The sequence below is a fragment of the Myiozetetes cayanensis genome, unplaced genomic scaffold (genome assembly GCF_022539395.1).
Source record: "Myiozetetes cayanensis isolate MyiCay16 unplaced genomic scaffold, myiCay2020 scf26, whole genome shotgun sequence".
NCBI classification, from domain to species: Eukaryota; Metazoa; Chordata; class Aves; order Passeriformes; family Tyrannidae; genus Myiozetetes; species Myiozetetes cayanensis.
This window is the reverse complement of record NW_026087477.1, coordinates 3043560-3065915: the sequence shown is the minus strand read 5'-3', so window position 1 is coordinate 3065915 and position 22356 is coordinate 3043560. Positions and strand designations below refer to the sequence as shown.

The 22356-nt window shown below is 68.8% G+C and overlaps 4 protein-coding genes across 5 annotated transcripts; 2 read left to right on the top strand and 2 right to left on the bottom strand.

Annotated features, from left to right (window-relative positions):
- The first annotated feature begins 979 nt into the window (after positions 1-979).
- On the top strand, positions 980-2863 carry LOC126643250 (interleukin-12 subunit beta-like). Its single transcript, XM_050321508.1, has 6 exons — positions 980-1053; positions 1431-1651; positions 1853-1961; positions 2045-2226; positions 2329-2522; positions 2558-2863. Exons 1-6 carry the CDS (start codon positions 980-982, stop codon positions 2861-2863), a joined length of 1086 nt encoding a protein of 361 aa, XP_050177465.1.
- An 867-nt stretch (positions 2864-3730) lies between these two features.
- LOC126643108 (alpha-internexin-like) lies at positions 3731-5064 on the bottom strand. The gene is made up of 3 exons (XM_050321260.1): positions 4848-5064; positions 4264-4388; positions 3731-4197 (listed from the first exon to the last, which is right to left on the bottom strand). Exons 1-3 carry the CDS (start codon positions 5052-5054, stop codon positions 4146-4148), a joined length of 384 nt encoding a protein of 127 aa, XP_050177217.1. The 5' UTR covers positions 5055-5064; the 3' UTR covers positions 3731-4145.
- Positions 5065-5786: 722 nt separating this feature from the next.
- On the bottom strand, positions 5787-10196 carry TLX2 (T cell leukemia homeobox 2). Its single transcript, XM_050321507.1, has 4 exons — positions 10008-10196; positions 9504-9966; positions 6786-7023; positions 5787-6359 (listed from the first exon to the last, which is right to left on the bottom strand). Exons 1-4 carry the CDS (start codon positions 10194-10196, stop codon positions 6143-6145), a joined length of 1107 nt encoding a protein of 368 aa, XP_050177464.1. The 3' UTR covers positions 5787-6142.
- A 7203-nt stretch (positions 10197-17399) lies between these two features.
- On the top strand, positions 17400-20194 carry PCGF1 (polycomb group ring finger 1). Of its 2 annotated transcripts, none has more exons than XM_050321130.1 (9): positions 17400-17535; positions 17965-18070; positions 18168-18320; positions 18792-18863; positions 18954-19062; positions 19175-19208; positions 19350-19433; positions 19520-19600; positions 20043-20194. In XM_050321130.1, exons 1-9 carry the CDS (start codon positions 17440-17442, stop codon positions 20088-20090), a joined length of 783 nt encoding a protein of 260 aa, XP_050177087.1. In that variant the 5' UTR covers positions 17400-17439; the 3' UTR covers positions 20091-20194. The 2 variants fall into 2 exon arrangements, with proteins under 2 accessions (XP_050177087.1, XP_050177086.1); XM_050321129.1 differs by having other exon boundaries at positions 19347-19433.
- Positions 20195-22356: the final 2162 nt, after the last annotated feature.

The window sequence follows — 22356 nt, the reverse complement described above, 5'->3', positions numbered from 1 at the left end:
ACTCGAAAGGTGAGGGCTGGGCTCCCCAAGGCTCCCGCAGCCCCCGCTTCCCCTTTGCTTTCTAGGAACCCCAGAAAGTACATGAGCAGGCACAGCGTTCCCCTTCCAGGGTGGGGGGCTGCCCTGTGCCCTCACCCTGAGTTGGCAGCGGTTGCAATGGCAAAGGGGGGGGCTGATGGCTACAGTGGCCTCTGTCCCTGTGACCCCATCCCTGCACGGTGTCTCATGGCACGTGCAGTGGCCCAAGGAGGGGAGGGAAGGGAAGGGACAAAACAACCTGTGCTGCAGCCCACGCAGCAGGGCCCAGCCCCGCTCTGGCCCTCAGGGGCCAGCGCTGATGGACCTCAGATGGTCCCACTGGACCACCGATGGTCCCACCCCACGGCAGGGTGCTGTGGGGGCTCTGTGGGGCATGTGACGATGTGCAGACCCTTGGGGCGGTGCAGGGCTCGGGACTCCTCTGGGGGAGCTGGGACCGGCCAGGACCCCGGCACCATCCCGCTTGCCCCCTGCTGCCCCTCGCCTGGCCATTCCTGGGTTGACCCGTCCTCCAGCGGTCAGGGCAGGGCAGCAGGTGCCTGGTGACCCCTGCCCGGGAAGTACCAGCGGTGAGTCCCGGGGCTGGGTGGGTGGGGGGCTGAGCGTGGGTCCCACACAGCCTCTCTCCACTTCTGAGAACTGTGATGCTGCTGTGGTTGCACCTTGGGGCACCCCCATGGAGTCCAGCCCAGTATAAATTGGCAGCCCCCGGCCCCACCGTGCCCACTGGAGCGTCAGGCACAGAGGTAGGCAGAGCACGGGAGGGTGGGGGGTCCTGGGATGACGGCGGGGGATCTCGAGGGTGTCCTACTCAGGGATGCTACTCCCAGGGCCAGGGACTTTGCCCTTGTTGCCCCTGCTGGCTCTGCCCCTCTCCCGGGGTATGTCCAGCCCCCCACCCTGGGGCTGCCCTTCCCCTACCCTTCCCTTCCCCTCCCAGATGCTGAGCCTGGTGGGGCTGGTGCTGTGCCTCGTGCCTGTGGACACCCTGACTGCCTTCCCCCCAAAGTGTGAGTGCTGCTGCCACCCGGGCACAAGGGAGGCCTTGGAGGGGGAACCTCCCAGTGGGAGGGGGCTGCAGGGATCTCACACCGATTGGAGGGAGTGGGGGGCACACCTGTCCTGCATCCTTCTGACAGGGCTTGGGACAGCTCTGCTCAGGGGGTTGAGAGAGGGTATGAGGGTGATGAGAGGTGGCTGTGGGGTGAGGGAGAGGGGGAATGGATGTGGGGTGATGGATGGAGCAGGTGGGAATGGATTTGGGGTGCAGGAGCAGGGTGGGGACTGTGGGGCAGGATGGCTGAGAGGCACCCAGCCCCATGCTGCTGTGAGGGACAAGCTGCCCCCATCACAGCCCATCTCTGACCTCAGGCTCTGCCTCTCACCTCCAGTCAGGTGGGGAAGCTGAACGGGGATGTGGTGGTGCAGTGTGACACGTTGGAGCCACACATCAGCTGGACACTGAACGGGGAGCAGGAGCCCATGGCTGAACTGGTGGCCGAGGGCCAGAACCTCACCATCCTCGGCTTGGACTTGCCAGCCACGGGCAACTACAGCTGCTGGGCCGGCCCAGTCCTGCTGGACACCACCTACGTGGTGGTCAGCAGCACCTGTAAGGGGGGACACTGCTGGGAGAGCCCGGAGGGGGGGATGATGGGGGGCAGGGGACAGGCTGGGGACCCGGAGCTGCTCGCGTGTTGTCCGTGGGAACGCAGCAGGCAGGGCTTTGGGGCTGGGGGAGCCTCGCCAGTCCTGTGCAGGGAGGGGGCACTGCTCCTGGCCCCACGCAGCCCTGACCCCCCTTGGCCCCCAGACGAAGAGGAGATCGACGTGACCTGCCAGGCTGAGTCCTACTACGGCTCCTTCCACTGCTCCTGGCCCGGGCCCCCCTCTGCCATCTTCCGTGCCCGCCTCACACACAGGTGTGTGCCCTGGGACCTCCCAAGCCCAGCCCAGCCCCTCGGCTGCCCAGCCCTCACACGTGCTCACACCTCCCTCCCTGCAGCGATGGCTCCGTGGGCCTGTGGGTGCCAGTGGCCGGGGGCCACGGCCAGTTCAGCATCAGCCTGGCCGACCCCTCATTTTGCCCCTTCGGTGAAGAGCTGCGTCCGCTGCAGCTGCACCTGGAGGGGCTCTCAGATACCTCCTACCTCAGCCTCTCCAGGCACTTCTTCCTCCGTGACATTGGTGAGCTCAGGGCAGCAACAGCCCGAGGGATGGGGATGTTCAAAGGGCACCGGGGGCTCTGATGGGGTCTCAGCCCCCATCCTGAGCCCCCTCTGCCCGCAGTGCGTCCTGACCCGCCCCAGGAGCTGACCCTGCGGTGGCAGGGGGAGCAGCTCCACCTGGCCTGGGCACCCCCAGCCTCCTGGCAGCTCCCCAAGTCCTACTTCTCGCTGCTCTACCATCTACAGTACGAGCTCCCCAACGGCACCCAGGTAACCCCTCATGCACCCACCCTGCCCCAGCCCGGGCTCTTCCCTGTGCCAGGGGGGCACTGGGAACAGGGACTCTGCAGGCTCAGCCCTGGCCCCCTCCCCACTCCTCTGCTTCTCTCCTTGAGGCAACGAATTGTCACCCCTGGCTGTCACCTCTGCTCCCCCAGCTCTGCCCCCCCACTCTTTTGCAATGGCTTCCCCCTACTCCCAGGATCTGCCCAGGCCATGACCTGCCCCCTTTGCAGGTTGAGCGGTTCGTGGAGGGCGTGGAGGAGACACAGGTGCAAGTGGGTGCACAGCGAGTGCGCATCAGCTGCCGGGACCCCTACACCCCCCCGGCTTGGAGCCCCTGGAGCCCCTGGCAGGACCTCAATGCACCACAATAATGCTGGCTCTGAGCACACTGACCCCACGCACAGACATCTCCTTTCCCTCCCCCAAACCTCTGGGGGACCCCCATGGGACAGCCACAAGCACCAGCACCCTGGTGCTCTCCCTTGTACTGCTCAGAAAAGGCTTTTTCCCTTGTTAAAAAGGTTTTTTCCCCCCTATTAAAGCACTGGGCTTGGTTCTGCTACTACAAACCCTGGTCTGTGTCTGTGTGGGTGCTGGGCCCCCACAAAATCTGCAGGGGGCTCCTGGCCAGTGCAGGGCTTGGCCCTAGGGTCCTTCTATATGACTGGGACAGGCTCCCCACATGCTCCAGCCCAGCTCATGGACAGCCCAGGGGGAGGGTCCCCACAGCCCTGCCAGCTACCCATAGGTGCCCTGGACCACCTCTAATCCTCACTGACTCCCCTTAATCCTCACCAACTACCCCAGATCTGCTTCCATTCTGGAGGCTGAAGTGGGGTAACATCCTCAGCCTCAGGGGCAGCACCCAGGGGACAAGTCCTGAGGGGCAGTGCCCTGTCCCCATGTCCTGTGGAGCAGGGTCCTACCCTGACCCCAGGAGCACGAGGCCTAGGGTAGGACATGGCCATGGCACCAGTGGGGGTGCCAGGGGCCACCCGGCAGCACTGGGGGGCTGAGCTCCCACTAGAGCTGTGTCTGGGCCCCCACAATGTGCCCCCTCAGTGTTTGTGGGGGTGCCCAGCCCAGGGCCAGGGATGGCACCATGCGGGATGGAGCCCAGACCCCTCCATGAGCTCCTCCCCTTGGAGCCACCCCCGGGCCCCTACTCTGCCACAGACCCCCGGAGAGCAGAGGATGCTCCTCCCACCCCCTCAACCCCCAGACGGGCCTGCTCCGGGTGATGCCACGGAGCTTTATTGAAGTGCTTCTGCACGGGTCTGGGCTGGGACCCCCACCGGGACCCCCACCCCAGAGAGGCTGGTGAGTGTGTGGCCCCATGGGCACTGCCCTCCTGGGGGTCCTGGGACAGGGGGCAGGCGGGGGGCACAGGAGTCCGGGAGTCCGTGCCACGGTGGGGGACAGAAGGACCAGGACTCTGTGCGTCCCGAGTGGTCCAGAGGGTCCGAGGGTACCACGGCCCGGGGTCGGGGGTCCTGGGGCACAGGAGTCGAGGGTCTGGGGTTCGGTGGAGGGACCGGGGTCCGATCACAGCGGGACAGGGGATCTGGTGGTGGGCTGAGGGTCCGGTCACAGTGCCGGGGGTCCGGTGGTCACGGCGGGTCCGGTGATAGGACCCTGGCTCCAGCGGTCCGGTCATGGCGGGGCCAGACCGCCCAGGCGCAGCTCCTCGCTCTCCAGCATCTCCCTGGAAGAGAAGCGCCGGCATGTGAGCCCCGCGCTCTCCGCGCCCCCCGCGCCTCCCCCCGCGTACCGGTACGCGGCGATCTCCGCCTCCAGTGCCATCCGCAGCCGCAGCAGCGCCGGGTACTCCCGCAGGCACCGGGCCATCTCCGCCTCCGCCGCCCCGATCTCCCGCTCCAGCTCCGCCACCCGCTCCTGAGCCGGGCCGTCAGCACTGCCGAGACCGCGGGGCGACCCCCGAGCAGCCCGGCCGAACATCTTCCCCACAGGGACACTCAGCCTGACACTAGCCCCGCACGGACCCCCACCACCGACCCGAACCCCGCCTAACACGGACTCCCGGGATCTCTGGCCCGGCCCCCGCCCCGCACGGACCTCAGGGATCCTCAGCCCCACACCAACACCCACCCACAAGGACACCCGAGCCCCCGCCCCACCCAAACATCCCCATACCAGCCTCCCGCTGCCTCCCCAGGCCCCTCAGCTCCACGGGGACCCCCTGACCCCGCCCCTCCCCATCCTCCCACTTCGCCCCACCCCTCCAGGCATCCAGCCCCGGCACCACCCTCCCCAGCATCCACCCCCTCCTCCCATCCCAGTCCCCCGCTCCCTCCCAGCCCCCCAGGCACTTCCAGACCCCCTCTCATCCCGCACCTGGTACTTAGCCAGCTCCCCGCTCCGCCGGTCCCGCAACCCCTCCAGCTGCCGGTGTAACGCACCCACCGCCCCCCGCAGCGCCTCCACCTCGGCGGCTCGGGCTCGCAGCAGCCTCCGGTAACCGGCGGCCTCAGCACGGGCACGGAGAACCGCCTCGCCGCCACCGCCCCACCGGCACCGGGGCCGGCCCTCAGCCGCGCTCATGCCGATGGTGATGCTGTTCCACTCCCCCCCGCGTCACGGAACAGCAGCCAATCCCGCCGGTACCGACTGTCCGACTCCTCCCGGCAGCAACGGAGGCGGGGGACCGGCAGCAGCCTGCCCCCCAAAAGTGGGGCAAGGGGCCGCAGCGTCGTGGATAGCAGTCAGGTGGGGGGCAAGGTCGAGTTCGGGGTCAAGGTCATTGCTGTTCCCCCCCTTCCTCCTCTCCATCATCACCAGTTGAGGCCAGAGTGGGGCTGGAAGGTCTCGTGGGGGGAAAACCCGTACTTGGGGGGTCACTGGGTCTCTTAGGGGGTCACCCCTCCACCCCCCCACGAGTGTGCTGTGGGTCGTGAAGGCTCAGTCTGTGGGAGGTGATGGGGATCCTAGGGGGATTCAGGGGCTGGTGCACCCCATCAGCATAGGGAGCACCCCAAGTCCATGACAGGGTGCCGTGGGGGCACATCTGGGCCCAGGGAGCTGACAGATCAGTGAGTGCAGGGCCAGGGGCCCAGTCCATCAGTCTGTCCCACCACTGGGGTGGAGCTGGGGTGGCCAAATTCTTCATCCAGCATGGTGGGCACAGCTGGAAGCCAGAGGTGGCAAACTCCAGGGATAAGGCAAGTGGTGTGGTGGGTGCAGACCCCACTGGGTCTGGGGGGGGGGTGTCTCCCAGCACCAGGAATGGGATGTCCACACTGTGCCTTGCTCCAGGTGGGCCAGGGACTGTGGCTGCCCCAGTCTGACCCATGGAGCCGCTGGTGGGTTGGTAGCAGGTCCTGAGCAGGGACCCCTGAGGAGTTGCCCTGGCACAGGGCCCCTAGGGTGGGGAGGCTGCAGAGCTCTGCAGGGTGTAGGGGCCTGTCTGTGGGCTCCCAGGGGTCCAGGCAGGGGGCTTCCCACAGCGGTGCTCCAGGTGGGATTCGGTAAAGCTTTGAGTCCAATTGCAGGGGCATGGCCACCCAGCCAGGGGGTCCAAGGGGGCTGTCAGTGGCAGGGAGGGGGCTGCCCATGAGAGGCTGCAGCTCCCTCCCTGCTGCAGGCTGGGCTCCCACTGCCACCTCCCGGCACATCGGCAACACCCGGGGCCCTCACACCACGGAGGCCACCCCCGAGACCGATGTCACCTTGTTGTCCTCGGCCCAGGGCTGGAGGTTCTGCAGGGCGTAGAGCGAGGAGTTGTGCATGCAGAGCGGGTCCTGCGGCAGCGGCTGTGCCAGGCTCTTCTGGAAGGCCTCCTGCTGCAGGTGCAGCATCAGCCGGTTGGCCTGCTGCCGCTCCGCCTCGCGCTCCTCCGCCGTCTGACGCCTGCGGATACCCACCCATGGTACGGACCACAGCTGGCACCGCCAGCACTGCCCCACAGCCCTGTCCCTTGGCCCTCAGCACCACTGTGTCACTGTGGTACCGCCCCACAGCCCCGTCCCTCGGTCCTCAGCACCACCCTGTGTCAGTGTGGCACCGTCCTGCAGCCCCGTCCCTTGGCCCTCAGCACCGCCGTGTGATGCTGTGGCACATCCCATGACACCATCAGACTTCATCCAGCTGGGCACAGGGGATGCCACAGTGATGGACGTCTCATCCCTCCCCAGTCCAGCCTCTTGCAGGGTGGGGGGGCTTAGCTGTAGTGGGGGGCAGCTGCTGGGGGGATCCAGGGGAAGGGCTGCCAGAGGGATGCGGGGTTGGGCTGCCAGAGGGATGTGGGGGGTGTGGTTGTGGCAGCTGCCCTGTTACCTCCACTTGGTGCGACGGTTCTGGAACCAAGTCTTGACCTGGGCATCTGTCATCTTGAGGGCCTTGGCCAGGGTGGCACGCTCGGCCGAGGCCAGGTACTTCTGCCGGTGGAAGCGCTTCTCCAGCTCGCAGATCTGCACCCGGGAGAAGGACGTCCGCGGCTTCTTGCGTTTGGGCGGTGTCCGGTTCTGGTAGGGGTGCCCAATGCGCCGCGTGGCCGTGAAGGGGGACAGTGCAGCTGTGGGGAAAGTGGGGTGATGGGAAGGCTCTGGAGGGGACCCCAGCAGAGCAGGGCAGAGCAGGAGCCTGGGGGGATGCTGGGGAGCTCGGGGCCATGGGGACCCCGCCACCTTGGGGTGGCGATGAGGAGCTCTGGGGGAGCCAAGGGACAAGGAGCTCCAGGAAGCCACCAGTGCTGCTGGGGAGGGGAAGGGAGGGGACACCCTGGAAGCCACCAGTGCTGCTGGGGAGGGGAAGGGAGGGGACACCCTGAGTCATCCCTACCCACTCCCCCAGCCCAGAGACCCAGGGGCAGCTCAAGAGGTAGTTCAAGGGAGGACCCTTTTCCACTGCACAGCCACAGCATGATCACTCCCCAGCCCAGGGGTGGGCACCAGGACAGGGTGGATGGGCTACTCTGGTCACAAGATGATGCAGGACCATCAGGCTCCAGCTGCACAAACCACCCTCCCCAGACACCAAACCCCGTCGCAGCCCCCAAGGAGCCTTCGCCACTCAGCAGGGGCTGCCCAGCCCTCCCGGGTAGGGGGTGGGACCCTAGAAGGTGTCAGAAGGCAGATGGTGTCTCCCTCCATGTCCCAGCATCTGCCTCCATGTGCCAGCAGTGCCCAGCTGACCATCGGCAGCTGCTGGAGTGCCGGGGGTCGGTGTCCCTTCCCAGAGGAGGTGTGACCCAGACCTGGCTAGGCCAGTGTGTCGCATTCCCGAATCCAGCTGGAGCCGCAGGGAGCTTCACGGCAGCAAAGTGGCGTGGGGAAAGGTGAGGGTTTAGCGGGGTCAGCACCCAGCACCCACTGCCCTCCTGCTCCAGTAGCAGCCATGGCCATACCATGGTCCCGCGGCCCCATGGCCCTGTGGCACCACAGCCTTATGGCACCTTGTGTCAATGTGGTCATCACCAGGGCCAGCGTGGGCAGGGCTGGACATGGCCCGGCCCAAGGGTGACCGTGCGACCTGGGCCCCCATGGCACAGGGACATGGGGCACAGCCCACAGCACCCCGGGGTCCTCCTGACGCCCGCAGACCCTCCCTCCCACCTGCGCCCAGGAGGCCGCCTGCCCGCCGGCGGGGGCGGATGCGGTTGACGCAGGTGGAGCCGCGCAGTCGGGGGGATGGAGGCCCCCGCACCCCTCCCCGCGCGGGGCGGCCCCAAGCCGGGACCAGATGCCGCCTGCCCGCAGCCCACCCCAAGGCCAGCGCTGAGTGATGGCTGCGGCTGGGAGACCCCGTACTGGGAGGGGCCGCCCCATCCACCCACCACCGGCGCCAGGCAGGAGACGAGGACGTCACCCACCACCCCTGCGCGGGGACGGTGCTTCGTCACCGCTGTGATGGCGGGCCGGGAGGTGAACATGGTTCTGCTGGCGCCCAGGTGGGACCGCCACTGTCCCCAGCCTCCCATCCCACACTGCCCCATCACCCCGTGGCCGGTGCTCAGTCCCCAGCCCCACATGGCCCCCGGCCTCGTCCCCACATGCGGCCGCGCTGCAGACGTGGCAGTGCCGCCATCTTGGGTGGGAGCCGAGCTGAGCCAGGCCGGGGTCCGTGGCACCCACAGGCAGTCCCAGTGCCTGGGACCCCGACCTCAGCACCCGCTCGTGCTCCTCAGGGGTGCAGCAACCCTGCGCCAGCACCGGCACTCAGCCCTCACCGTGGCACTCAGCCCCCGGCCCCACCGGGACCCTTCACGGCCTCCACAACACCCATGCCTCTGTCTGCTCACCCTGGCCCCAACACAGGCCCACCCTGGTCTCTCCCACAGCACCAGCACTCTGTGTTCTGCACCAATCCCTGCACATGTGGGTCTGGGGGTCCCATCCCCACACATCCCACAGACATTCACCTCCACCACCCCCATTCTCTGAGGTTCATGGGTCTAGGGCACCCACTCTATACACGGACAGGCTTTGTCCTGCAGTCCCATGTCAGGTCCCCCCACCCTACACCCTGTCCCCATGAAGACCCCTCATCACACCCCACTCCCTGCAGAGCCCCCACCCCGCTCTGTGCACCGAGAGAGCTCCACTCTGCACCCCGCAGAGCCCCCACCCCACCTTTTGGCTCCCCACAGCCCCCGGCAGAACCCCCGTTACGGTGAGATGGGGTTAGCATGCAGTGACCCCCGGACCGGGGAAGGGACTGGACAAGGAGCGCAGCCCGAGGCCAGAGCCCGGTGGGACCCCTCAGGAGCTGCACGGAGCCGCCGGACCCTGCTCGGTGCAGCGGTGGAGACGCCGGTGGCCGCGCCAGCCCCTAGCCGCTCCCACGGGCCCCGACGGCGGCGGCCGAGGACCGGGCGCTGCGGAAACCGGCAGAGATCACGGTCCCCGCCTTGACTGGTCGGTCCCCGAGCCCGCACCGACCCGCACCGCGTCTCGCCCGCCGCGCCGCACCGCCCCGACGGAGCCCCGGGAAATGCCGGTGTCTTGTGAGCCCCGGAGCCGTCAAAAGCCGCCGGCAGCAGTCCCGCCCGCTCACCTGAGAGCCGGTCCTTGGCGATGCGGCGCGTGGTCTCCATCCAGGGGAAGGTGAGCCCCGGCAGCGCGGGCCCCGGGGGCTGCGCGGCGGGGGCGGCGGGCGGCGGAGCGGGCGCGGGTCGGTGTGCCGGGACGCGGATGACCCCGGCGGGCGGCGCGGCGGGCGAGGGGGTCACGTTCACGCTCACGTTCATGCTCATGTTGAGGTTGTAGGAACCGAGCGGACCGGCGGGGCCGTACCCGCCGCCGTACAGCCCGTAGTCGGGCTCCGCAGCCGCCCGGTGCGGCCCCGCGGGCTCGGGGCCGCCCAGGATCTGGTCGATGCCGAAGCTGATGGGCTCGTGGGGCGCGGGGGGACCCGGGCCGCTGCCCTCCCGCTCCATCGCGGCCGCGCTCAGAGCCGGCGGGGCGCGGGCATGGCCGGAGGACGGCGAGGGGTGGCAGCGAAGGCGGTCACGGGGTGCCTGGTGCGGGACAGGGCGCGGTGCAGGGTGCGGGTGCGGGCCCGGGGCAGGGTGCGGGGTAGGTGCCGGGGGTGGATGCGGAGTGGGTGCCCGCTGCGGGGCAGGTGCGGGGTGCGGGTGCGGGCTCGGGGCAGGGTGCGGGGCATGGCTCGCGGCCGCTGGCGGCCCCGGGGCGGGAGCGCGGGTGGGCTGAGGGCCCCGGCGGGACGCGCTTTTCTGCCCCTCTCCATCCGGACCGACCGAACTCCCACCGCCCGCGCCCTGATTGGCGGCCGCGCCCCTTGATTGACAGCCCGGGGCCCCGCCCCGAGCCCCCTCCCGCCGCCGCCGCCGCCGCCGCTCCGGACCGGGCGGATGGGCCCGTCGGATCCCGAGCGCCCGCGCCCCGCCCGGCCCCGGGACCCCTCCGGCGTCTCTCCGCGCTCCCACTCCACCCGCAGCCCCGTCGGGGCTTCCAGCAGGTCCTACCCCTCCCTGCCGGGGCACACGGAGCAGCCCCTGGCGCGGCGCCGTTGTCCCGACCCGGAGCGCACGGAGAGGTCCCGATCCCGCCGCTCTCGGGGCACGCAGGCCTCGCACCGAGCCCGGTCCCGCCGACCCAGTCCAGAGCGGAGCAAACGGATCTGGTGGCCCCGAAGCTGCCGCGCCCGGTACGGGGACCTGGGGTTTGCCCCGGGCCACCCACGACACGGACCCATCCCGGGGACGTGGATTCTGGTACCCCCGAGCTGCTGCTGCAAATTGCAGGAACCCTGGTTCCCGGGAAACCATCGTTCCCGGGGCATCGACCCTGCACCGACTTGCAGTTCCTGGGCCATGCGGACTCGCTGTTCAGGGTGGTGGACCCCGAGACCCTCAGCCCCGCCATTGCCAGTGATGGACCCCAGTCCCCGCGCCGCCTTTCCCGGTCGCGGAGGCCAAGGCGGCCCCGCCGACGGGAGGTAACGGCAGCGGAGAGCGACGCGGGCTGGGCTGGGTCCTCTGGTGACTATCGCGACAGGGGCGCGGTCGCCCCACGGGTGGGTCCCAGCGGCTCCCAGGCGGGTCGTAGCCCCAGGTCAGGATCTGGAGGGGGGGATGGGGGGCCGCCCGGGCACCCTGGCGCCACCGGTCTAGGGCAAATGACATTACGGGGGCCTGCGCCTGTAAATCACGGCGGCACCGGGGGCTGCAGCTGCCGCACCGGGAGCACTGCACGCCCCGGGGGCACCCCACACCCCAGCGGCACTAGGCAGGCCCGGGGGCACCGGGGACACTGCACACCAAGGGCACTCCACATCTTAGGGGCATCGAGCAGGCCCGGGTCAGCGGGTGGTCTCAGACACGCCGCAGTGTGGGGCTCCTGTCCCTGCATCCACAGCTCCGCTGGGGCTGCATGGGCACACGCTCGTGCCACCCTCGTACCGGCCCCACTGTGGCACCGGGCAAGGCCAAGCTGCCCTTTTCCGTACCAGGGTCACAGTGGGAGCCCCCCTGCCGTGGGCGTGGGTCCCTGTGCGCACAGAAATGGAAGGGGGGCACAGCACAGGGACCCTGCCCTATCGGGGCCATGGCTTCCTGGTGTTCCTGGCTCACAGCCTGACAGGTGCCTGGACAAACACCCAGTGCTCCTGCTGTGGCTTTCCCACCAGGAGAGAGCCCCCGGCAAAGGGGCTCACTGTGACCCAGTGGGGTGCAGCCGGTGGTGGTGGCAGTGGCGGTGACGGTGGTGACAGTGCCAGCGGCGGCAGTGACAGCGGTGGTGGGAGGAAATGGCCGGTGCTGGAGGAGGAGGCGGCAGCAGGTTAATTGAACCCGGAGCAGAAGGCAGATGTTGCCATGCCCAGGGGCTGAAATCTGCCGGGCTGGGAGATGGATTGGGGGGCTGGGATGGGGCCAGGGGTGACACAGGCTCACCCGGCGCCTGCCTGCACCGGGACCCGCCCCATGCCCACGGGGGTCTGCAGGCAGCACTCCTGGCCGGAGCAGCCCCCCTGCCTAGCACCTTCCAACAGCAAGGCCAGGGCTGCAGGGAAGGGCCGAGGGTGCTAAGAGAGTCGTGAGCCCCCTCCTGCCCCGGCTGTGGATGCAGGGTGCCCCTCAGTGTCACTGCTTCGTGCCACTGGCCCTGTCCACCCGTGGGCTACCGGAATGGAGGCCATGTCCCTGTGCCTGTCCCAGGGTCCCCAGAGCCACTGTGAGGCCAGGCAGCGACCCTGCCCCTGGGACCCCCCACTGTGCCAGTACAAACCCTTCCTCATTCCTTGGCCACAGCAGGGACCCCCCACATCCTTGGTGTATGCCTCCTCCCACCTCAGGGGGGGCTGGCCTGGGGGTCTTCATTGGGCACAGGGGACACATCCACATGTCAGGCAGAAACATGACCTGGCAGCTGGGTGGCAGGGATGGCTGTAGGGAACGCAGTGAAAAAGGGGAGCTTGCTCAGTTCCAGGAGGGAATCAACCTTTTGGCCTCTGCTGCACCAGGTCCTGCCACCACCAGACCTGCACCCCCACCCCAACCCCCCGGGCCACCCTGACCCTCAGCACAGCCGAGCTGAGAGCAAGGGGGTCACACAGGGGGTCTGGCCCCCACTCACCCCCCCCAAGGGGCTCCTGCCAGGAACTGCCAGGGCCTTCACCCTGTCCCCCACCACGGCCCTGGAGCTGCCGGTGCAGTTGTGCAGCTTCGTGGTGCCACGTTCCTGGTGCTGCCGTGCCGGCGGCCCCGTCCCCAGCAGCGATGCTGTGGGCACTGCTGCCGGAGTGGGGGTCGCTGGGACAGGTCCCTGCCTGCCCCCGGTGCCGCCGGCGGTCGCCCCGGTGCCCCGGCCATCGCAGCGATGGCGCGGCGGGGACGTGGCAGGGCCCCACTTCCCACCGGCCAGAGGCTGCCGAGCGCCCGCTCCCGCCCGCTCCCCCCCGTAATCTCATTACTGTTGGACGTCCCCTTCTTCCTCCCGCTTCCCCCCAAACCCGCTGGCAAACTGGAGGGACAGTCAGCTCCTCTCTGGCTGCTGGGTTAATTCTGGGCTAATTAGATGAACCAGCCCAGATTGGATTACTTTAGCCTGCATTTGGTCCTCCAGTCCTTGGCTTGCGGCTCCCGGGGGAGCTGCTGGCGCCTCCTGCCTCAATCAGACACTTCTTAACCGCATGAAACACTCCCGGTGCCCCCCGCCGCCCGCCCGCCGCGGGCGCCGGCACCCGGACAGGGTGCGCGGGGTAAGGCTGCAGCAGCCGGTGGGCGCGGTGCCCACCCCGACCCGCCCGACCCGCCGGGAGGGCTGGGATGGGGATGGATGGGGACAGAATAGGGCTGCGGTGGATTCGGGATGGGGTCAGGAGGGGATCGGGATGGGGTTGGTATAGGGCGGGGATGAGGTCAGGACGGGATCGATGTGGCCACTGGGGCTCCCGGGGCCCCGATGGCCGAGTCGCCCGGCCGGACGTCACGGTGGCCCTCGGCGTCTGCGCGGTGTCCTCGGGGAGGAGCCGGTGCCACATGGATGCGGGGGCGGCTGCACGGTGACGCCAACCCCCGGCTGTGGGGGCTGCTCGCCCCGGGCACCCCCAGACGGCAGCCCCTGAGGCGGGGAACAGCGGGGTCGGGGGGCAGGGCAGCCCCCTCCCCAGTGGGTGCCGGGGGCCCGGACTGAGGGTGCAGCTGGGAGCAGGGGCAGAGGAGCTGGGGGGAGGCATAGCCTGGGCTAGAGAGGCTGCAGAGGTGCTGTGTTTGCACGTCTCTATCTGCGAGGTGTCCCAGTGAGCGCTGCCAGTCGGCAGCACCTGCCATGGCCAGCTCTGATGCCAGTGGGACAGCAGCCGAGCCCCCAGCCCTTCAGTGGAGTGAGGGCAGCAGGGAGGGCAATGGAGCAGGGGGCAGAAGGGGGCACTGCGGGAGTGGGGGCACACCTTGGGCTCCAGGACAGGCAGCTCCAGCCCCCGGTCAGTAGGGCCAGTGCCTAGGAGCCATGGGTAGGCACACCAGGACCCTCTTCCATGCTGGGTGCTCCTTGGGGTGCCCGTGTACCCCCATCCCCGCCTATCCAGGGCCCAACGCCAGCTGGGGGCTGCTGGGGGGTCCTGCCTGGCCAGGGGCTGTGGTGACAGTGCTGCCCATCCCACTGGACTGGGTGCTCATCAGGGGCTGCCATGTGCCAGTGTCCGGTGTCCACTGACAGCCATGTGCCGGTGGCCGGTGGCCGCTGACAGCCGCGTTGCTCAGGGCCTCGTTATCGAAGGTTAATTGGATTCTGCAGATGCACTCGGTGCATTAGACAGGAGCTCAGTCCATAAGTGCCCAGCCCCCGCCACAATGAGGACCCCTGCCCGCCTACCAGGGATCCCTGCATACCCTCTGGGGACCCTTGCCCACCTCACAGGGACTGCTGGGAGACCCCTGCCCACCCTATGGAGACTCCTGTCCATCCTTGAAGACTCCTGCCTACCTTGATACGGTCCCCTGCCCACTCCCTACCAGCACTGCTGGGGACCCTTGCCCATCCTGCCTGCTCTGAGGTTCCCTCGCCTTCCCTAAAGGACTTTTTGCTCACCTTACAGGGACCCCTGACCACCCTGGTGGAGCCATGTCCACACACCCTGTCACAGCCCCCTGCCTGCCTTGCCATGGTTACACCATCCTCAGAGCGCCCATGGGGCCACGACCCAGCATGTGGGGCCAGCGTGGGGCTGGGCCAGTGGCTCCAGCCACGGGAAAGCCAGGACAGGATCTTGGCTCCAGCTGTGGTACGGTGGAACCGAGCAGGGCAGCCTAACACTGCTGGCCTGCACCACTGCGATCATGAGCGAGTCTGGCCTCAGCCCAGCCCCAGCCCTGCTCCCACTGCGGTCACAAACACGTCCGGCCTCGGCCCAGCCTCGCTCAGCCCCAGTGAGGGGTCTGGCCAGGAAAGCCCCTGGCAACACTTCCCAGAAGGAGCCGCCCCGGCCCTGCCGCGGAAATGGAGCTGAATATCTGAGCAGGGTGAGCTAAAAGCCTCAGCCCCGAAGCCCCACGCGTCCCTGGCGGCTCCCACCATCAATTATTAACGGAGAGATGGATCCGTGGCCTCGCGCGTGCCCGGCTGGCAGGGGCAGCTCCATGAGCACCCACTGCTGGCACCCCGGCCCGGGGAGGGCACCCTGCCCCCAGCCCCGTGGGGCCCGTGCACAGCCACCCACGGAGCCCACTCCTTCTCTGGTCGGGGCTGCCGGTGCTATTGCCCAGTGCCGTGCCGGTGCTCATCACGGCAGCGGCAGAGAGCGATGTTGTCCCGCCGCGGGACCGCGCTGGCCCCTCTGTAACCCCCGCAGCCCACTGCTCCTCCCCGGATGGCTCCTGGCAGGTACAGATGGGGCCGGACTCTCCCCAGGCGGGGGTCACTGGCCCCCGCCGCACTCTCGCCTCCCCGGAGGGGCGGGCCCGGGGTGGGCGGGCGGCGGGGGCCGTGGTCCGCCCGGGGCGGGGGCTGGTCCTGCGCCTCTGCCCGCCGGCGCCCCGGCACCGGGAGGGGCTCGTGCTGCTGCCGGTGGGGTGCCGGGGCCCGGCCACACACCGTGCGCGGCCCGGGACGGGGGGCTGGGGGGACACCGGCACTCGGGCGGTGCCGCACGGAGCCAAGGCTGAGCCGCTCCAGTCAGTCGCGGGGGGCCGAGCCAGTCCGGCCAGTGGGACTGGACTGGGCACACTGGGCTGACTGGACGAGCTGAGATGATGGGGACACGTGCTCTGACCGGGATCTGGACCAAGACCTGGATCAGGACCGAGACCGGGATCGGGATCAGGGTCGGGAGAAGGAGCACCCAGGCCCGCACTATCCCTGGCTGTGGCAGCCCGCGCAAAGCCGGTGACGGTGTCGGAGCAGGGCTGGCAGCGCGGCTGTGTCCCAGGAGCTCTGTGCCGGGGTGGTGCGTGCCAGCCCTAGCCTGGGGATCCTGCCGTGGCCTCCCGCCCGTTCCCACCACATGGTAAGCAGCAGCCTCTTCCTCGCCGCCCGGGCTTTGGTCCCGGGAGGGTGCCCAGTCCGTGAGAAGCCGTGTGGAGCTGTGGGGGGCACTAAGAGGCGGTGAGGGACCGTGGCGGCCCTCTCGGCTCAGCTCGACTCCGCATTAGCGCGGCCGCTGCTTCCCCTGAGCCAAACCCCATTAGCACGGCTCCGACTGCGCCGGAGGGTGCCAGCGCACCGGCACCCCGGGTCTGCCAGCGCCATCCACAACCCTGTCAGCACCCAGCACCCGCAACCCCAAACGTCAGCACCCAAGCACGCCGACACCCCGAGACGCCAGCACCTCGATATCCCAGCAACACCCCAGCACCCCGAACAATCAGTGCCACCCCCAACCCTGCCTGAACCCCGGCACTCCGAGCTGCCAGCACCCCAGTACTTCAACTCTGCCAGCACTCGGCATCCCAAACTGCCAGTGCCAGCACCCCGGCACCCCAGCCTGTGCTCCTGGACCCCTGCAGCCCAGCGCTGTGCCCTCCGTATTCCCCCGCTCCCCCCGTGTTCCCCTGCTCCCCTGTGTCCCCCTGTATTCCCCCGCTCCCCCGCGTTCCCCGCTCCCCTCGTATTCCCCCGCTCCCCCGTGTCCCCCGCATTCCCCGCTCCCCCGTATTCCCCGCTCCCCCGCGTTCCCCCGCTCCCTCCGCGTTCCCCGCTCCCCCGTGTCCCCCGCTCCCCCGTGTTCCCCCGCTCCCCCTGTGTTCCCCGTATTCCCCTGCTCCCCCGTGTTCCCCGCTCCCCGCGTTCCCCTGCTCCCCCGTGTTCCCCGCTCCCCCGTGTCCCCCCGCTCCCCGTGTTCCCCCGCTCCCCCGTGTCCCCCGCATTCCCCTGCTCCCCCGCATGTCCCTCCCTCCCCCGTGTTCCCCCACTCCCCCTGTGTCCCCTGCTCCCCTGTGTCCCCTGCTCCCCCTGTGTCCCCTGCTCCCCCGTGTCCCCCGCATTCCCCTGCTCCCCCGTGTCCCTCCACTCCCCCGTGTCCCCTGCTCCCCGTGTCCCCCGCATTCCCCTGCTCCCCCGTGTCCCCCCTGCCCCCGTGTCCCCCTGCTCCCCCGTGTCCCCCGCTCTCCCCGTGTCCCCCGCTCCCCCCGTGTCCCCCCGCTGCCCGCGGCGCGCTGCTGCCCCCTGCCGGCAGTCCGCGGCACCACGCGCACTCAACGCCCTCTCTGATTGGCGACGGCTGCTGCCTGTCAAGGGAGCGCCCCCTCGGTATTGGCCATCGCAATTAGGACCACCCCCCCTTCCCCAGAGCACGGCGGGTCCGTCAGCCGCGTCTCCCGGTGGGTCCCCCGGTCACGGACAAGGTCTGGCGGGGTCCGGGATCCCGGGGGTCTCTCCGGGGCCGTGGTTAGGGGTCACCACAGGAGCGAGCCCAAGCCGCCCGCCTCTCCACGCCACGCGCGGAGCACGCCGGGAGTTGTAGTCCCGTCGCTCACCGCGGCCCCGCCCCGAACCCGGAAGTGCGCGGGGCCACAGGCGGAGGCGGCTCTAAGATGGCGTCGCCTCCTCAGGGGGGCCCGATGGCCATCGCCATGCGGCTGCGGAACCAGCTCCAGGCCGTCTACAAGATGGACCCGCTGCGGAACGAGGCGAGCGGCCGCATCGGGAGGGCGGGAAGCACCGGGAGGAGGCGGAGGCGGCAGCACCGGGGCCGGCGAGAGCAGGGGCAGGCCGTGCCGCGGCGCCGCCGCTGCGGGGCGCTGTGAGACCGAGGGGCGGGGGCGGGGGCGGGGTGTGGCGAGAGGGGCGTGGCCAAGGAGCCGGGCCGGGCACTGCGCGGGGGGACCCGCGGCCCCCCAGACCCCCAAAGTCCTGTTTTATGGCACAGGAAGGGAAGACGGGGGGCAGCCTCCCAGAGTCCCATTTTCTGGCATAGTTAGGGGAGACAGGGTGGTCAGCCTCTCAAAATCCTGTTCCCTGACACAATAAGGAACGGCAGGAGCGGCTCTGTGAGCCGGGCGGTTTCCAGGTGAGAGGGTCTCTGGGGGCTCTGGGTGACGGATGATGTGCCCCTGCAGGAGGAGGTGAAGGTGAAGATGAAGGAGCTGAACGAGCACATCGTGTGTTTCCTGTGTGCCGGGTACTTCATCGACGCCACCACCATCACCGAGTGCCTGCACACCTGTGAGTGCCCTCACCTCTCCCTGGGGCGGGGGGTGCACGCCTGTGACTGCCCTAGGGATGCAGCCCCGGCCCCACCCCAACCTGTCCCTGTCTCCAGTCTGCAAGAGCTGCATTGTGAAGTACCTGCAGACCAGCAAGTACTGCCCCATGTGCAACACCAAGATCCACGAGACGCAGCCGCTGCTCAACCTCAAACTGGACCGGGTCATGCAGGACATTGTCTACAAGCTGGTGCCCGGCCTGCAGCACAGTACGGGGGGCTCAGCAGGGATCCTGCAGGGAGGGGGGATAGGTGCTAGGGCAGGGAGGCTGTGGGGCTGGGGGACACAGAGGGAGGGAGGGACCAAGGGGGGGTGTGGGAGGGAGAGTTGGGGGTGCACTGGGGAGGGATGGGGGGCATGGGAAGGAAGGATGGAAGGCACAGGAAACACATGGTGGGCACTGGTATCCTATAGTGGAGAAGGGACATGGGAACGGGTGTGAGGGATGGCACGGTCAGGGGTGTGTCTGTGAGGGGACAGGGATGGGGATGGAAGGGGGACAGAGTACTGGATGGAGACAGGATTGGGGACAGGCATGGGGATGGGAATAGGGACAGGGTCCCCAACCTGTGGTAGGAGCTTGGTGCAGTGAGAGCAGTGGGGGGGCTGAGGGCACCCAGAGGCCCTCCTTGGGGGCACACAGGTCCCAGGTGTGTCCCTGAGTCCCCTCTCACCTCCAGGTGAGGAGAAACGGATCCGGGAATTCTACCAGTCCCGTGGCCTCGACCGGGTGACACAGCCCAGCGGTGACGGTGGGCCAGGGGGGCAGGGGGCGGGCACAGGGGATAGCCAGCCGTGGTGCTGGGGACACAGGGGGCTGACTGTGCCCCCCGTGTCCCCAGACACGGTGGGGGGTGACCCCATGGGGCTCCCCTACAGCACCTTTGACCACTCGCGCGCCCACTATTTCCGCTATGACGAGCACGTCTCTCTCTGCCTCGAGAAGCTGAGGTGAGTCCGGGGGGGCTGCAGCCTCTCGGTGGGGTGGGCAGGGGGCACTAGGCATGGCAGTGCCCCAGGCCTCCAGTCCTGAGACTGGATACGTGTCCCCTTCCCCCCTCAGCTCCAGCAAGGACAAGAGCAAGGCTGTGCTGCAGGTGAGTGGGGGTCCCTGCAGCCCCCAACCCTGACCCCCAGCCCTTCTCCCAGGGCTTGCCTGGGTCCCAGGGTGTGCGTTGGGTCCTCGAGAACGCGTGGGGTCCCCACAGCCCCCTGACCTATTCCGTCCCTTGCAGCAGAAGTACGTGAGGTGCTCGGTGCGGGCGCAGATCCGGCACCTGCGGAGGGTCCTGTGCCACCGGCTGGGGCTGCCCCTGCAGCACGTGAGTGGGGGTCTGCAGGGGTCAGACTCGGGGGTGGTTCTGGCCCCAGGGGGATCCCAGCCCCCCTGACAGAGCCCCCTGTGCAGGTGCAGATCCTGTTTGACAATGAGCCCCTCCCTGACCACATGACGGTGAAGCAGCTCTGGCTCTCGCGCTGGTTCGGCAAGGTGGGCGTTGGGGGGCAGGAGCCCCCAGTTCAGGGGCAGGGCTGGGGGACTCTCCCTGGGGGAACTCGGGGCAGTGGTGGACAAGGGGGCGGAGGATGATTGATGTCAGTGACCACAGTGGTGACCCAGGGGGCCCTTGGCCCCTGCACGTGTCAGGAGAGGGGGGGTGCCTGAAGGGCTTGGCCAAGTTCAGGGCACAGCCCCAGGGGGAGGGCCCTGCCCCAGGGAGGGGGGTCTGGGCTGGAATTTGGAGTCCCGGCCTGGGGCTGGGGTTTGGAGTTCTGGGCTGGGATCTGGGGGTCACTGCCCCAGGGGGAGCCTGGACTGGGGTTTGGGATCCCTGCCCTTGGGGGGGAGGTCCTCAGCTGGGATTTGGTGTCCTGGGCTGGGGTTGGAGGTCCCTGCCCGGGGTCCCACAGCCCTGACCCCACCATCCCCACAGCCTGCGCCCCTCCTGCTGCACTACAGCATCAAGGACAAGAGAAGGTAGGGGCAGGGGATGGGTGCTGCCCCCCCCAGTGCAGCCCTGCTCCTGCCCCCCATAACTTATACAACCCCTCGAGTTTATTTTTGGAATAAAATTGTGGAAAAAAACACTCCGAGTCCCTGGTCTGTCTGGAGGGGCTGGGCTGGGTCTGGGAGGGGAGGCCTTTGGGGGGCCCCCTCAGTACCAGCACCTCCAGGAGCAGGGAGGGCAGCATGGGGGGAGGCAGTGTCCCCCGGGTGGGCTGCAGCTGGGGAGAGGCTGAGCCATCAGCTGCAGTGTGGGGGTGCTGGGAGGTCTGGGGAGGGTGGGCTGGGGTGTGCAGGGCTTGAATTATGGGCAGTGCAGCTGTGATGGGCACTGGGGGGTTGCAGCCCCCTCCCTCCCCGTTCCCCTGCCGTGCAAGGGGTGTCTCACAGCCCCTCGCCCCCGAGCAGATCGATCCCTGTCACGGTTGCCTGGTGCATGTCCGGCCCCCCCCCCCGTATAATGAGCCGTAATAAAGTCACTGGCCCTTTGATTGCCAGGGTGTCTCTCCACCCCCCCGCCCCACACGGCTCTGGTGAGCCCGGGGCAATATTCTGCCGTGTGGGTTTGCATCCATGGGCACAGCTGCAGGTGTGGGGGTCCCAGGGGCGGGGATGGGACCCACGGTTACGAGGCCCAGTCCTGCGTGAGGAATCGGGATCCCGGTGATCCCAGCGCTCCCGGGAGCGCAGCTCTGGCGTAGCCCTGGCCGCAGCACAGGGCTCGGGGCCGGGTGATGGGCACCCTCGGGCTGGCGGCCCCTGGTCCCGACCCCAGTCCTTCCCCACGGCACGGTGGTGACAGTACCAGGCCGTGCTGGGCAGCTGTTGGTGGTCCCTCCCCACCCTCGCCCCCCCCAGCCGGGCATCCATCCTGGGATGGGACCCACCAGCCTCAGGGGACGTGGCGTGGGGTGCCCCATGCCTGCCCCAGGGGATGCACCGTGGCCTGTCCCTCACTCCTGGCCCCGCGCCGAGGCTGAGCCCACGCCGGGACCCCCACCCGGGACCCCCGCGCCGCCACCGCCGCCGGGGATCCGGTTACGGCCCGGCCCGGCCCAGCTGTCGGCCATCGCTCAGCGGGAGGGGCGGCCCGGCACCCCCGCCCAAAGCCGCGGCAAGGACGTGCCGGACGGGGGTCCCAAATGAGGCTGGAGGGGCAGGGGAGCAGAACTGGGGTCCCAGGCAGGGAGGGGGGCGTGGGGGTGCGGAATGGAGGTCCCAAATGGGGTTGGAGGAGTGGGGGAGCACAAGGGGGGCTCTCAGTGGGGGTAGAGGGCTTGGGGTGCACAACGGTTGTCCCAAACAGGGCTGGAGGCATGGAGGAGTAGTAGGATGGGCGTCCTAAATGGAGCCATAGGGATTGGGGTGCAAGACTAGGTTTGCAACTGAGGCTGGAGGAGTAGGGGTGCAGGATGGGGGTCCCAAACAGGGCTGGAGGGATGGGGGTGCTGGTGGTGGTCTGAACCGAGGCTGGTTGTAGGGGAGTGGAGGGGTGGGTGGATGCAGGGATGACAAATGGAGGGATGGATGGATGGACAGACAGATGCCGGGGGTGGTGAGGCGGGGGCTGTCCTTGTGTCTGTCAGCAGTGGCTCTGGCAGCCAGTAACAGACGGCAGAGCAGGAAGCCCCCCGGATACCCCACGCCCCCCCAGCCCTGCACCCCCTCCCTTATCAGTGCCGGGCCTGGAGGAGCCTAATTCAAACCAACTGCAGGGCTGACGTTGGTAAATGAGCCCCCCGCCCACGGCCTGGCCCCAACGCCCACGGGGGCTGCCCCGGAGAGTGGGGGAGATGAGAGTCGGGGGGTCCAGTGGGGCGGGGCAGGTGCTGGGAGGGAGTCCTGCACCCCTGAGCTGCGGTCATGGCAAAGGTCCTTTGATGTGCCCCTGGCCCGTCATGCTCCGAGGGGGATAATGGCCCCCGGCTCCAGCCCGGCAGAGCGGGAAACCTGAGCCCCCATCGCCCTGTCCTTAACCTGGGGGGGCAGTGGGGGGTCCTCAGCTCTGCCCGGCGGGACCTGGGCATGGCATGGACCCCCACGACTGGGGGACAGGACCCCCAGGAGCTCCTCAGCCGCGTGAGACCCCCAGGGCTCCCACGGGAGATGGTGGCACTCCCAGGCTGGAGGGTCCCAGTGTCTGGATAGGGGGATGGTGCCACAGGGATGCTCCCGACATGCCGAGGGGGCTACAGGTGCAGTACTGGGGGGGCTCTGCAGGAGGGACCCCTCAGAGGGACCTC

What these genes read in the sequence shown, in the direction of transcription:
- LOC126643108 (XM_050321260.1), bottom strand. Translation starts at nt 5,054, where the DNA reads ATGAGCGCGGCTGAGGGCCGGCCCCGGTGCCGGTGGGGCGGTGGCGGC. An exon ending in GGGAGCTGGCTAAGTACCAG is followed by an intron (nt 4,389 to 4,847) that starts GTGCGGGATGAG and finishes GGCCCGGCTCAG; the next exon opens with GAGCGGGTGGCGGAGCTGGA. An exon ending in GCGGAGATCGCCGCGTACCG is followed by an intron (nt 4,198 to 4,263) that starts GTACGCGGGGGG and finishes CTTCTCTTCCAG; the next exon opens with GGAGATGCTGGAGAGCGAGG.
- PCGF1 (XM_050321129.1), top strand. Translation starts at nt 17,440, where the DNA reads ATGGCGTCGCCTCCTCAGGGGGGCCCGATGGCCATCGCCATGCGGCTG. An exon ending in TGGACCCGCTGCGGAACGAG is followed by an intron (nt 17,536 to 17,964) that starts GCGAGCGGCCGC and finishes GTGCCCCTGCAG; the next exon opens with GAGGAGGTGAAGGTGAAGAT. An exon ending in AGAGCAAGGCTGTGCTGCAG is followed by an intron (nt 19,209 to 19,346) that starts GTGAGTGGGGGT and finishes CGTCCCTTGCAG; the next exon opens with CAGAAGTACGTGAGGTGCTC.
- TLX2 (XM_050321507.1), bottom strand. Translation starts at nt 10,196, where the DNA reads ATGGAGAGGGGCAGAAAAGCGCGTCCCGCCGGGGCCCTCAGCCCACCC. An exon ending in TACCCCGCACCCTGCCCCGG is followed by an intron (nt 9,967 to 10,007) that starts GCCCGCACCCGC and finishes GTCCCGCACCAG; the next exon opens with GCACCCCGTGACCGCCTTCG. An exon ending in AACCGTCGCACCAAGTGGAG is followed by an intron (nt 6,360 to 6,785) that starts GTAACAGGGCAG and finishes GGGTATCCGCAG; the next exon opens with GCGTCAGACGGCGGAGGAGC.
- LOC126643250 (XM_050321508.1), top strand. Translation starts at nt 980, where the DNA reads ATGCTGAGCCTGGTGGGGCTGGTGCTGTGCCTCGTGCCTGTGGACACC. An exon ending in GCCTTCCCCCCAAAGTGTGA is followed by an intron (nt 1,054 to 1,430) that starts GTGCTGCTGCCA and finishes TCTCACCTCCAG; the next exon opens with TCAGGTGGGGAAGCTGAACG. An exon ending in CCCAGCCCGGGCTCTTCCCT is followed by an intron (nt 2,523 to 2,557) that starts GTGCCAGGGGGG and finishes GGGACTCTGCAG; the next exon opens with GCTCAGCCCTGGCCCCCTCC.